Raw genomic sequence first — 14,059 nt, 5'->3', positions numbered from 1 at the left:
TAGTTAATGCACTCTCTAAAGGTTTAGATTCAAACTACTCATCGCTCATTTCTTTTTCTTTAATTTTTAGCAAACAAGGATAAAAACCACACTAAAATATAGGTTGTTTGAAGTAAAAACTAAACAAGAAATAAGTTTAGTCCTAATGGTTAACAAACCTAGTCTCCCCCTTGCATACCCGAGTTTGTGCCATTCCATCACAAAAATACATAATTTTTATTCGACAGCATAGGGTAAATTACCATGCCACCCCTAGAGTTTGAAAACCTAACGTATTTGTCCCTCTTTTCCTAATTACAATTGATTTTTTGTTCTTTTTTCAAATATAAATAGAATTTTGCCTTCCTCTATTTCTTCTCCTTTTTCTTTTTCATCCTTTTCTTTTCATCATATTTTTATTCCATTACTGAGAATTATTTTTACTTTCCCTAAATCAAATCAATCTCCATTAAATCGTTTTCATACCAGCCATTAAATTAATCATCTATAGCCTCTGTATCTTTGACAAAGTTTGGTAAGTACTTCCGTTTCAATTAGTAGAACCCGTAAATTCTGAAATAGCATCGATCCACGTTAATCTTTCAATTTGATTACGATCTTTTGAGATTCTTACCAAAATATTCCATTAATCTTGATTGAACCTTGATACCAATTTTATCCCATGTATAAATATCGTTTGAAGGACCTGTTTTAGGTGCATTGAATAAATTTGGTCGTGAGAGGTATCGATTGAGCTTCCGGTGAAAGGTGTGTGTTCTCTTACAAGCAAATTGAGGCAAACCGTGCCTAGGATTAGGGCCACACGATTTTCCACAAAGGCATGTAGACCACATAGCCCCTCACACGACCATATACCTCTGAAACCCTAGTCTAGTTCGAATCTCACACGGCTAAGAACCTTCCACATGGCCTGCCACACAACCGTGTCCCTTTTATAGGAAAATTGATTTTGCAATTGTCACATGGCCATAGTTTGTTACACGGTCGTGTAACCCTTCTACACAACCTATAGCCTCTCACACGACCTGCCCACACGGCCGTGTAACCCCTGTTTTACAATTTTGCGTATAATTTTTAAGAATTGTTTTGTTTAGTCGCTAATTGGTCCCCAACCTATTTTTAGATTTTTATTTCTCTCAATTAAACCCCTGCTAATATGAATATTGGAATTCATGATTTGATCATTTGATTTATTACTGCTACGAGCATGATATTTCAATAATATATATGTCTATTGCATCTATAATTCTGATGTCCGCTTATCATGCCTTATGATATTTTTAAATCGAATCCATTGTAAGCATGTCTTTTTTGTAACACCTAGAATTTTGGGGTTAAAAGTTTTGAGTTTTGTGGTTATGGTCAGAGAGTAGGGTGTGTTATTGTGTTTAGTTGTGTGTTTAAGTGTCAGAATGGGTCTATTGATTTGGTGGTTGAATGAGTGTTAGTATACCTCAAGGTTCTAGGTTCGAGTCTTTGTGTGTGCATTTTAGAGAAACACTTTTATTTCATTTTGTTTTGTTAAGTAGCAGTTTTGTTTTAAGTTAATATATATAACTATTTATTGTTACTTTTATTTTTATTTTTTATTTGTTTTCTAACGTTTTCCTCCTTTCCTTTCTTTGCTTCTTTTCTTTTTGTTCTTCTTTATTTTCCTTTGAAAATAGTTTTTCTTGTGGATTTTGGAAAGCTTTACTTCCTTGTCGTTGAGTCGGTGTCTGGACATCATTGGTCGCGAATCAAGTGTGGGATTCGGACCTCTTTTAATTTATTTGCGAATTGCTAATTTACTGTGGAATTCGGTGATCTTTTTGTGTGTTTCAATAATTGAGCAATTGAAGCTCATGTCGTTTATAATCTCCTAAAATTTAGTGTGTTATGGTTGGTTTATGAAATGTCATGATTGAAGGTCGATTTAATTACCAAAAAACTCGATTTTCAAGCTGTTTGCGAGTGTTTTGTGACCACATAGGTGGCCACTCGGGCATGTGCTGGTTCACACGGCCATGTGAAATTATGAATTAGGGTTTTCAGGCAAAATTTCTTACCACACGATCGTGCAGATGATTTGGGGAAAATAGTTGATTTTCACACAGTCGTGTCCCCTAGGCAAACGGACGTGTGTGTTTGGGAACTAGGTATTTGGTGATTTGGTGCTACACGGCCTAGCCACATGATCGTGTGGCTAATTTGGGGATTTAGGGATTCCACACGAGTGTGTGTTTTGGACACACGACCGTGTCTTGTGGGCACACGGGCGTGTGAGATCCTCACATGATCATGTCTGCCCTGAACTTTATTTTAGCACAAATGGACAGGGAGTTACATGGCCTGTCCACGCGCTATGTCCCTGGTTCACACGGGCGTATGGCTCAGCCACATGGCAATGTGCCTCCCTATACACGGGCGTTTTGACCTCCATACGGTCTAAATTTTTCCACATGGCCAGAGCACACGGCTGTGTGGTCCTAGGTAAGTTATTTTGGTTTTGTGTATGTTTTGATCTGAGAATGTGTTTGTGTGTTTCGACCCTTGGCTAGTCTTTAGTGAGGGTAGTTAAGACTCTGATCTAGGCTTCAGCTTATGGGTTATTTGTGACTGTTGTGTAAGATGTCTGATTCTGAACCCGGGTTGTTGGGTGTGTGTGCATATCTATTTCTGTCTGATTGTTTGTCGATGTGTTCATCATTTCTGTGAGATTGTATGCATACATACACTTGCATCAAGTAAATATTTGGGTTGGTTTTGAAGAGAAGGAAGACTGATTATGATCTGATCTGGCAGTTTAGCTACAACTTGTCTGTACAGCGGTTTACCACAATGCATTGTATAGCATATACACCAACCTTGCTGTGTATTATTATCTGAGTGGCTTAGACCACATACATGGTGTGTAGGGTTGAATAGGCCTTTCGAAGTCCTAGTGGTGTGTTTGGTTGGATGAGCTTAAACAACTCTTTTAGGGTGTGATCGGGGGACGGAAAGGTGTTTTGGTTGGATGGGTGGCTTTTTAACTGGTGATTGCATTCATATGCATCTGTTTGGGTGTTCTAGGTGTAAGGTTATTTGACAGTTTTCTGTCTGACTGAATAACACTTGTGTTGAGTATTCTGTGTGTGAGTTGGTGTACTTTGACTGTTACGTATGTTAGGATGATGGTTCTGAGTTTGCTTTATGTTTCTGCATATCTCTATAAGTATGATTACTATTAAACTGCCATCTGGAGTTCTCTTCTGTAAATCTGCTTTGATTCATTTTGAACTCACACTAAGCTCATGTAGCTCACCCCTTTAGTGTTTGCCTTTCAGGTACCTTTGTGAATTCTAATGCTGGACTCAGTATGCGGAGGTCTCAGACAGTCACGGTTAAAATAAAATAACAGATCCTCTTATCAGTTTCTGTTTTGATATACTATTTTGAATTGTAAGGTTTTTTAGAAACTATGGTACAAGTTTTGCTTTTGATGTTTCTCATAAATTTTACTTTGTTCACAAATTAAACTTAACTGATTTTTTTTGGATTGTGATTTACAAGTTTAAATGTTCTTGGTTCGTAAGGATATAAATATGTTTTAAATGGAATTTTTAGATAATATTTTTTGGGTAAACTTTTACTACGATCACTTTGGTAACCAATGTAACCTGCGAGATTCGATCTAAAATTCTATGCTGGGTTTTAGGGTGTTACATTTTCTACTATATTGATTAGTTATAAGCATAACTATTGATTCCATATCAATCTATTATAAGCATATTATTCGCTACCGTATTGATCTGTTATGAGCATGTCATATTCCATTGCATGGGGTGGGACACTTTAAAAAGAGGAAGTTCTAACAGTTGAATGATTTACAACTCTGGTGGTTCATTCACAGACTTTTTGGTAGCTCTTATCTGCAAACATGTTATGCATTCACAACCATCTGACAGCGTATTAACCCGCAACACTGGCAGTTCATCTACCTATTTTTGGCAGCTCTTATATGCAAATATGTTGTGCATTCATAGCCATTTAGCAGTGTATGAACTTGCGACACTTGTGGTTCATCCACCCATTTTCTAACAGCTCTTATATGCAAATATGTTGTGCATTCACAACCTTTTAGCAACATATTAACCTAAAATTTTTTTGGTTTATCCACAACCCGGTGTGTAGGGATGGACGAGTTCTAGTAACTTTTACTATGGTGTGTAGCGATAGGGTAGGATCTTTTCTAGTAAACCGAAACTCTATTGCATTCATAAAGCATGTGCATACAATACTGAGATTTTTTAAATGATATATATTATTGAGTTGACCTAAAATACCGATATTTTGAAATTGCTATTGTAAATTATTCTAGGTGAAGTGATTCTGTATGTTTAATCATTTGCATTTATTGACCTAAAATACCTAAAATACCTAAAATACCGATATTTTTAAATCGATTTTTTAACCATTTCTACAAATAACCCACCAGGTTAGGATGCAACTCGACATTTGAAGGGTTTCGGCTTAGTTTTGTTCTTATTAAAAAAATTTTACTTTATCATTTGATATTTTTGTTATTTAAGGGTTATGTTGTTATAATTCTGATTTGTGGCATGAGACTTAAGATTTGGGTTTTTATAGCATGCATAACATTTAATTTGATTTTAGGATATTGAAATTTGGATATTAACTAGTTATGCATGAACTTCAGTTTTTATTAAAAATATAAATAGATATCATTTTTCCGCAGCTAGACTATAGATAAATTCTGAAATAGATAAATAAAATAGAAATAAACTAAGTTTTTGAAAGTAGTTACCGTTTCATGAAAAATGTTAAACTTAATCGATTTTGTCAACTCGTGAGTTTTTCTAAAAATAGGCTAAATTTTCTCCTAAGATGAACAAATGTTTTTAAATAACTGTTTTATAAACTCCGATAACTTCCTGGGTTATTTCGGTGGCCGATGTAATCTCCCGAATTCGAGTCTAACGTCTAGGCCGGGTTGGGGAGGTTACATTCTCCACCTTTGGAGATGTGTTGATGGCTTTGAGGTTTTATTTTAAATTCCACTTTTTATTTTTTATTTCTTCCCATAAAGTTAAAACATTATTTTCTAAAATTTCAAAACTTATGGAGTCAATGACGAAGCCAGATAATTTTTTGGGGGGCAGAATTAAATTGTATATTTTTACGATAGTAAAAATGCAATTTCATTATTTTAATATCTTATATCTTTATAATTTTTAAAGGGTTAAATCAATTTTTTTTTCATTTTCAGTGGGGCCGAAGTATAATTTTACCATTACTAATTTAAAATTTTATAAATTATAAAGGGCTTAATTTAAAATTTTACCATTTTAGCGGGGCCATGGCCCCTTAGGTCTCTAATGCGCTTCGCCACTGCATGGAGTCCTTGCTTAGAACCCAGAAATTTATATTAAAAATTTAAAACTTGGAAATTGTTAAACACAATAACTTAAAAAATAAAGATATTAAGATATTAAAAATTAAAATTTTCAAATGGAGAAGTTTGTAACAACTAAAGGGACATGAAAATGAGTAATTTGAAATTTTGTAGTGGTCATTACACACCATCTAGAGATACAAAAGCATAGGAGTTGTGAAAATCAGTATTTTTAAAAGTAGAAGAAAGCAAACATTAAATAATTTTTTATGTACTTTTTATTTGGAAGCATGAGTGATGAAGATGAAACTGAACAACAACGAAAGCATGAGAAATTTGAAAGTAAGTAATCAAAACTTTTAGTTTTTTTTTTACTTCAATAAGTTTTTATTTATTTATGGCTTTAATCAAGCATGGGAAATCTTTTTTTATTTTTCTGAATTTTGTAAAATAGAGAAGAAAGTCTTGTAAAATAATGATGGTTTTTGGGTTTCGACTCAAAAGTTTGATAATATCTTTTAAGTTTTTTTTATAATTTTTTAAAGATTTTTTACATATATTTTTTGAATTTTGTTTTATATATTAAATTTTTATTTTAAAATGTATTTTAACATAAATTTTTAATTTTTTAATAATTTATATTTATTTTTAAGATTTTTTAATTTTTTAAAAACTATTGTTAAGAAAATTTAAAAAAAAATCAAAATGATATTTTAGCTATAGTTCAAGGACCAATTGTTGGAAAAATTGTAATTTTTGGAAATTTTGAGGCATATTCTCAATTGGTAAAGGTGGAGAGTTGAATCATAAAATTATGGTTTTATATTCTACTCCATGAGACCTTTACAATGGTATATCATACGCTAAAAATGGTTGAGTGATGAATGAGAAACTGATGCTCAAAATAAGCTACTTGGGAATATTTGTTGAGGAAAAGAAAAGCTTAGATCTTACATTAGTTAAATACTAAGTGTGAGATGTGTTTATATATGAGAACCCACTTGAAGGGTGATTGAATGACTAAGTTTAGAATTTTGCCTCGTGTGCAGGGGTGCAGATCCAAACCCATCGGGGTTGGGGCACACTCGCACGATGCGAAATGTCTAGACCAAAATTTAATTTTTCTCAATTGATTTAATTGCTCCTTTAATGCAGATTTTGTATCGTTAATTATGGATATTTCTAAAATCTCTCCATATTGAATACCTATAAATACCTAAGAATTCTTCAGAAATTTTTGACACTTACAGAATCTCAAAAACCGAGTTTATTTTCCTCTCAGAAATTCTTCTGTTTTCTTCTCAATATTTCCCAACATTCTAGTATACTAGAAAAAAAGAAGAAGCAAGGTTCGTTCGTTGATCTCTACAGAGGTGCAACTGCTTCAATCATCGTGTTGTTGTATCTTGGGAGACAGTCGACTAACGTTTCTCTAAGTACCATAGGAGCAACCAAATTTGTCTTAAGGAAACTGTGTAAAACAGGCCTCAACATTAGAGGTGCTCATGAAATATGGGCCTGAAATTTTGCCCAGGCCCGGCCCGGGAAAAAAATCATAAGCCCGGGCCCGGCCCATTTTTTTAAGAAATACCAAAAATTTATTTTAAAAATTAAAAAAAAGTATTTTAAAAATATTTTAAAATTAAAAAAATTTTAAAAAATAAATATATTTATCACGGCCGGGCCCGGGCCAAAAAAGTGGTGCCCGAGGCCTGGCCCGTTTTCTAAACGGGCCTCGTTTTTTTGCCCAAGCCCATATTTCGGGCCTATATTTTTACCTAAACCCTCCCATATTTCGGGCGGGCCGGGCCGGGCCGGGCCGCCCGGCCCATGAGCTCCTCTACTCAACATCTAGTAAAATTTGATTCTTTATTCAATTTCTAGTTTTCTAATCTTATTTATTGGTTTTTCGTATTTGATATTTTAAATACAAATTATTTATTTTATCTTATCTTATATAAATAGTTGTTTATCTATATATGCATTTGCCCATTAACGTGTTTTGTTTAATAATCTTAAGACAGATTTTAGTATTTGCAATTCTCTAATTCGAGACGAACGAGACACCAAGACAAAAAAGAAAAAATTTGAATAAATCTGTTTTGAGATTTATTCCCGCCGTTTAATGAATTTTATTCTATTTTTATTTTATTTCCAAACGAAAATTGAAATTAAATAAAATATGTTTTGGAATTTATTCTCGTCGTTAAACAGATTTTATTAGTAAAACTTTTGACATACCATATGGCACTTTTCAATCAATTACAATATGACCATGGCTTCCTTGTTAATATATATATATATAAATTCTAAAAATATAAAAATATGAAATATTGAATTTTAAAATAAAAATATAGAAAATTGTGAAATATATCAATTATGTTTTTTAAAAATTCAAAAAAATATTGAAAAGAATATAAAAATGAGAATTTTAGTTAAGTTTTTAGAAATATTCAAAAGAAATTATAATTAAAAAAATTAGTTAAACTTTAGAAATTTGCAAGAAAATGTGAACTTTTAATATATATATACACTCTAGAAAACAGTACTAATTTAATTTTTCTGAAAGAAAAATCGGAAATAAGATATAAATAAAACCCAATAAAGCTAAAATTTTCATTCTCATCCAAATCAATCCTTAACTTAATTAAAAGCCTAATAATATTAAATTTCCCTTAAAAAATTCTAATTTTTAAAATATATTTTAACATAATTTTTAATAGTTTTAAAATTTATATTTTTTAAGATTTTTTTTAAAATTTTTAAAATTATTGTTAAGAAATTTTTAAAAAAATTAAAATAATATTTTAATTATAGTTCAAAGAAAAAATTAATAAAATTTAATATTTAGTATTAATTTCGGTTTACGATAAATTAACGGGCTATTAAAAAGCTCCAAATTGTTTTTATCAAAATATGTGGAGAAAATAAGGTAGGTTATACTGGATACCTAAAGTTGAAGGCAAATTTAACGGGTAGGTAAGAAAAAACTACTTTGACCACTTCAATAAAATTGAAAATTATCAATTTAGTCCTTATCTAAATAATGAAATTATATATTCACGGTAAATTTCCACTTTGGCTCTTTGTAATTTAATAATATTTGAGGAAACTTAAATTTAATTTTTTATTTGTAAGATTGAACCCTTCTACCCTTTGCATTCGCCCCTGGAAGGCTGACGACAATATAGAATATATTTGAGCTTTCAAAAGGCACCAACTTCCTATAATTAATTAGACTTTTCAAAGATAATATTTTTTCAACCCCTAGATGGCAAAGATTGGCAGGAATTAGATAGGACGATTTTTATATTTGTAATATTTGTGTTCATATGTTTTTTTTTCAAGCTTAAAATAGGTTATATTTATATAATTTTGTGTTATTTATATTATATATTAAATTTTTATTAAGTTAATATTACGAATTAATCGAATATTAACTTAATTAAGTAATGATTAGAATATTTTTTAACTAAGTAAATTATTATTTTTATGTTTTTATTTTATTTTATATAAAATCAATAAAACCCACAAATGAAAGGATTTAAATTATCAAACTCTTAACTTTATCAATCCAACTAAAAGTTCATTTAATTTTTATATAATTTTTAGATAAATATTTTGACTAGTTCAATGATATTTTGTAAATTTTTGAAGTTGTATAAACCCAAATTTGCCCGGCCCGATATAAATATTAAAACCCAAATATAAAAATTATATATATAATAAAAGTCCAATAATATCAGCCCATATAACAAACCAAAATAAATTAAGCCCAAACCCGATTACAAAATTCAAATACCCAATGAACCCAATGAACTAAGCCCAATTAAGCCAACCCCAGCCCAAATTAGCCTAACCCAAACCCGATTACAACATAAAGGGAAACCCTAGAGCGCTATCTACCCTAGCCGTCATGCGCCCAACAGCTTCCAGCACTGCCCTCCACGTCACTGTACGGCCTCTGTACACCTGCAGAAAACCAACAGCACACAAAGAAGCAGAAAGAAAAACAACAAAAATAGCGAAAAAAAGGACAGATTTAATTTTTTTTCTTTTTATTATTATTCTGTATTTTTCTTTCGGTATATAAACGGATTGCAAATAGTTTCAAAAAAAAGGGAGAAGAACGGATGTAAAAAACGAGAGATTGAATGTAAAAAAAACATTCACGAAATCAATACAAAAAAATAGATTAAAGGTAGATTTTGATTTCTTTTTTTCGTCGGTTTTCATTTTCCTCTTTTACTTTTTTTAATATACAACGCAAATAAGTTAAAAGGGTGAGAGTATATACCTCTATGATCCCGCCGTCGTTCTCGTCAGTTTCGTGGATACCGGAGAGGCTAGGTTTGGTTTTGGCTTGAGAACGGCGCTGGAGGGGCAGCCTTGGGGACTGATTTCAGTCGGTTTGTAAACTAACACAAGGTTCTGATTTTAGGGTTATGAGGGGGTTTTATATAGTGCGTAAAATGGCACCGTTTAGGGCCTGTTTCAGTGGCCCTAAAACGGTACCATATTGGTCGATTAACCCCAGCAACCCGTGCGGTGACCGACACGGGGAAGGATCCGCGCGTTTTGACCTCTGTTGGGCGATTTGCACAAATGGTCCTTTCTATTTTTGTGGCGCGTTCAAATCGATCCTTTTCATTCTTTCTAATTTTGCTCTGCATTTTCGTTGATTGTTTCATCTCAACCTAGCTTGCAACGCTGCGTTTTGGGGAAGCGGGATATTTCCCAATCAGGCCCCCATGTAATTCGATATTGCAGCATGGTCCTCCACCTTGTTTTTAATCTCGTTGTTTCCCGTTAATTATATTTTAATTATGATTTAATCCTTTTATTAGTCAGCTTATTAATTAATTTACTGTTATTACTACTATTATTATTAGCATCATTGTGGTTTTCTTCTTCTTATATATATATATATATATAAAATGTTGCACTCTAACTTACTGAATGTGACAATTTATTTCTTTGAAATGAGTGAGCCTCGTCATTCAATTCATTTTATTCAAATTTTCTTTTCAAAGGATCGTATTTTAAAATCTTTTCAAATTCTAGACACCAAGACATTAAACAATTAATTCGGTACCAATTTTGGGCGTTATGAGGGTGCTAACCCTTCCTCGTGCGTAACCGACTCCCGAACCTATTTTCTCAAAATTCGTAGACCTAAAATCGTTTTTCAAGGTGATCCGATCACACCTCATTAAAATATCTGTGGCGACTCCAATTTTTTCATTTTAATAAGTCGACAACTAATTTTTTGTTTTTCAAAAAAAGTGGTTTCGACAAAGTTAAATGATTAAAATATAAATTTATTAATAGTTTGGTAATCTTAGCTGTAATTTACCCTATATTTTTGTGTGATTAAGGATGACTTTGTATCACATTATCCAAAGAAATAGGATACGGGTGCAGAGGTGACAGGAGCTTAGTGGAAGGAAACATTGAGTTCACACAGAATATCAGATAATTCTCCAAGCCAAAATAAGCAAATTGAAAATCCAATTCAATCAAAGCCTCTCAATCCAATCTTCCTTTCTTTCGTTTCACTTAGACTAGGTATCTGCTAAACTTTAACCTTTTTCCATTTGCAACAAAAATTGAATACATGGGTAGCTCCAGCATGGCATTATCAGCTGCTTAAAGGAACTCAAGCTAAACCTTTTTATCCAAACATTGTGAATATCAGAGAAGAGTCTAGTTATGGCTTACTCTTCTCCCAATCTTTCTTCAATCCCACACCTCCCTTCTTTCACTTTAAAACCTTCCCCGCCTCACTGTAAGTTCTTTCCTTGTCTATATACTTAGTTATCTATATTTGTGAAATGGAGCTACGCCTTGTTTTTAACTTTTCATTTCCTTTCAATGGAAGTTTCACATATAATATTATGTTCATGGGGTTTTCTTTTTGTACATTCAGGCTAAACCTTTTTATCCAAATTCTGAAACTTTAGATAGTTATTAAAATTATTTCCATTTTAGGTCAGTTCCTTAAAGATATCTTATCCCTTTCTGTTAACTTTTAAAAAGATTAACAGTTGGTACATTGTTTATATGAATTAGCTAAGTAGCAAGTTGTGTAAGATGCTCAAGGATTAGAACATTGAGTGTAATTAATCTTTTTTCTAAAGAATTTATGGAAAGTTTTTTGTACAGATTTTTTTCCCCAGTGAATTGGGTGCTGTTAAATGGTTTGAGTGTGGATGTAAAGGATGGCTCCATTTTTGCAACTGAAAATCGGATTAGAAGTCGAAGTAATTTCATAATATGAATTTTTTGTTAAATTCCTGGATGATGATACAATTTATTTGAAAAGAAACATGTTGAATTTATCCATTCATGTTTGATTTTCCAATTAGCTATGAATTTGAGGTGTTGCACCTTTTGCTGCCAATGCATGTATTTTTGTTTTTATGATTTCCTTTAACAATACAAGTGTTTTGAACGCCGTCTTTCATTGCTTTAACGACAGCAAGCTCAAGGTTTGTTTCAGCTCAGATAAGATCTAATTTGGAGAATGAGAGCTGTACAACTGGAGTTTCAAATGATCCATTGGAACCTGCTAAGAAGAAGGTTTCACTTATTTGTTTTCCAACATCTATTTTGTTAGTACTCTTCAAATTCACTACTCACACACCATCTTTTATTTGTTTCAGAAACCAAAGAGTCTAAAGCCATTTTATATGTCTGATTTGCACTAATTGGTTAGAATCTTCATTGTTTACTACATTGTTTATAGTGTTAATAGGTTCCAACTTTTTCTGCAGGCAGCTGAGTTGCCAACATCACGGCGTATGTGTCTTACATGCTTATGTTCAAGCCTAGCTTTAATCAGCAGTTCTAGCAGCTCTGCTTCTGCAGTATCAGCAATGGCTATGGATGGGAATGAAAGGGCTGTATGCCGCAATTGTGCAGGGAGTGGTGCTGTACTTTGTGAGTTTCACTTTTGCAGTTTATTTTGTATGATACTTTGTTGTCTAACCAAGTGAACCACCCTTGTATGCATCTTATAATCTTTTTTGAGATTGTCCTTTACCCTGCTTCCTGACATCGGCAAAAGACATACAAACTCTTGTTTATGATTTACTGGTTGCTTGTCTTGTATGATAAAAAGATTAGTCTTCAATGGCGCAAAATTCCTCGCACCTATTGATTTCTATGTATTAGATAATAGCCAACGTAACAAACCGGTTAGAGTAGTTTATTTTCTTCTTTGTCCTGCGGGGATTAGTTGTGCTGCAAGGCTGACTGCCATGGGACCCTTATTTCTAATCAAATTATATTGATCTTTCAGCGAAAGTGCTCTTTGAATGCAAGTATTTTGGCTCAAATTTAGATTTTAGTTTATTCATCACATATAATTGTCTCTTCTGTTGTTGACATGTTAACATGTTCTTTTTATTCATGTCTGAAGTAGAAGAAGAAAAAACTTGCAGACATCAGTAGTGAAATTGTTAATCCTCTTTTTGATTCACAAGATTTTAACCTGTTCTTTATTTAGGTGATATGTGTGGTGGTACAGGAAAATGGAAAGCTCTCAACAGGAAACGTGCTAAGGATGTTTACGAGTTTACTGAATGTCCGAACTGTTATGGTATGCAGTCTTCTTCCCCTAACATTACTTCTTAATTTGCTATAGCAACCAACTATTTTTAGTTTTTCTTGTTTTGGATTGCTATACGACTTGCCTTGAGCATGCACTTATCTGAAGATCCACGTTATGGTTGATTGCCTAGGGGTTATTCTTAAAAGCAATTGGTAATCATGAACATGTGTTCATGTCAGTACCTCAGAATACAGCAGGAATTGCATTTGTTATGATACTTGATGACAAATAAGCTGAATACGCACCTTTCTGTGATCTAGTTGCTGTTATTGTCCAATTCTATTGAGTATAAACAAGGATGCATAAGCATGTAGCAAAGAACGATGTCTGTTTTATGTTTAACATATACTGATTGTGTAGCTTGAGATTCTAAACTGTCATGAAATTTTCTTCTAAATTTTATGTTCCTTTTCAAATTGTCCATATACAAGAATTTTTTATGTAACTGATCACTGGCTGCTACTGTGTGCAGGTCGGGGGAAACTGGTGTGTCCTGTTTGTTTAGGTACCGGTTTACCAAATAACAAAGGTCTTCTAAGGAGGCCTGATGCACAGAAATTGCTTGACAAGATGTACAACGGTCGACTTTTGCCAAGTTCATAGACCCGTCATGCCCCTTGGACCCAGATGTTATTGTCATTGGCATCATGGTAATTTAGTTTAGAAAACTTATCGGTTACTTTAGTGAAACTTGGAAAATATTTCCCGACCTAAATACTACAATCTGGTTTGTTTTAACAATACAATTTTGATCTTTGTAAGCAATTTATTGGCATTTTGTTTAATATGGAGAGGACAATAGACCACATTGTTAGATTCTGTTTCTTCCTTTTGTTGTAATTTTCAAGGTGACCGATGTTTGATTTGAAACCATCAATGTAATTATTCAGTTCATAACTGGCTAAGTTGCTAAGCATGACCAAGTAATAGATCGAAACATGAAGCAAAGCAGAAAATGAAAAGAAATCAAGGAAGACTTGAGAGAATTTTCCTCAAGAAATAGTTGTTTATTGAGAAAATATATGCTTTTCCGCTCAGAAAACAACCCTCAGTTTAACGGACTTGAC

At 32.7% G+C, this 14,059-nt stretch overlaps 1 protein-coding gene across 1 annotated transcript; it reads left to right on the top strand.

Moving 5' to 3' along the window:
- The first annotated feature begins 10,724 nt into the window (after window positions 1-10,724).
- Window positions 10,725-13,806, top strand: LOC107914283 (protein PHOTOSYSTEM I ASSEMBLY 2, chloroplastic). The gene is made up of 5 exons (XM_016843157.2): window positions 10,725-11,165; window positions 11,859-11,959; window positions 12,154-12,319; window positions 12,888-12,980; window positions 13,465-13,806. The coding sequence occupies exons 1-5, from the start codon at window positions 11,090-11,092 to the stop codon at window positions 13,593-13,595; spliced, it is 567 nt and encodes a 188-aa protein (XP_016698646.1). The 5' UTR covers window positions 10,725-11,089; the 3' UTR covers window positions 13,596-13,806.
- The last annotated feature ends 253 nt before the right edge of the window (window positions 13,807-14,059 follow it).

Source organism: Gossypium hirsutum, chromosome D08 (assembly GCF_007990345.1).
Source record: "Gossypium hirsutum isolate 1008001.06 chromosome D08, Gossypium_hirsutum_v2.1, whole genome shotgun sequence".
Taxonomy (NCBI): domain Eukaryota; kingdom Viridiplantae; phylum Streptophyta; class Magnoliopsida; order Malvales; family Malvaceae; genus Gossypium; species Gossypium hirsutum.
The sequence above is the reverse complement of the archived record's forward strand: the minus strand, read 5'-3'. Positions and strand labels throughout refer to the sequence as shown.

Bases quoted from the DNA above. Each gene is read 5' to 3' on its own strand.
- LOC107914283 (XM_016843157.2), top strand. From the start codon at position 11,090: ATGGCTTACTCTTCTCCCAATCTTTCTTCAATCCCACACCTCCCTTCT. The intron at 11,960-12,153 runs GTTTCACTTATT...CTTTTTCTGCAG, and splicing joins TGGAACCTGCTAAGAAGAAG to GCAGCTGAGTTGCCAACATC. The intron at 12,320-12,887 runs GTGAGTTTCACT...TTCTTTATTTAG, and splicing joins AGGGAGTGGTGCTGTACTTT to GTGATATGTGTGGTGGTACA.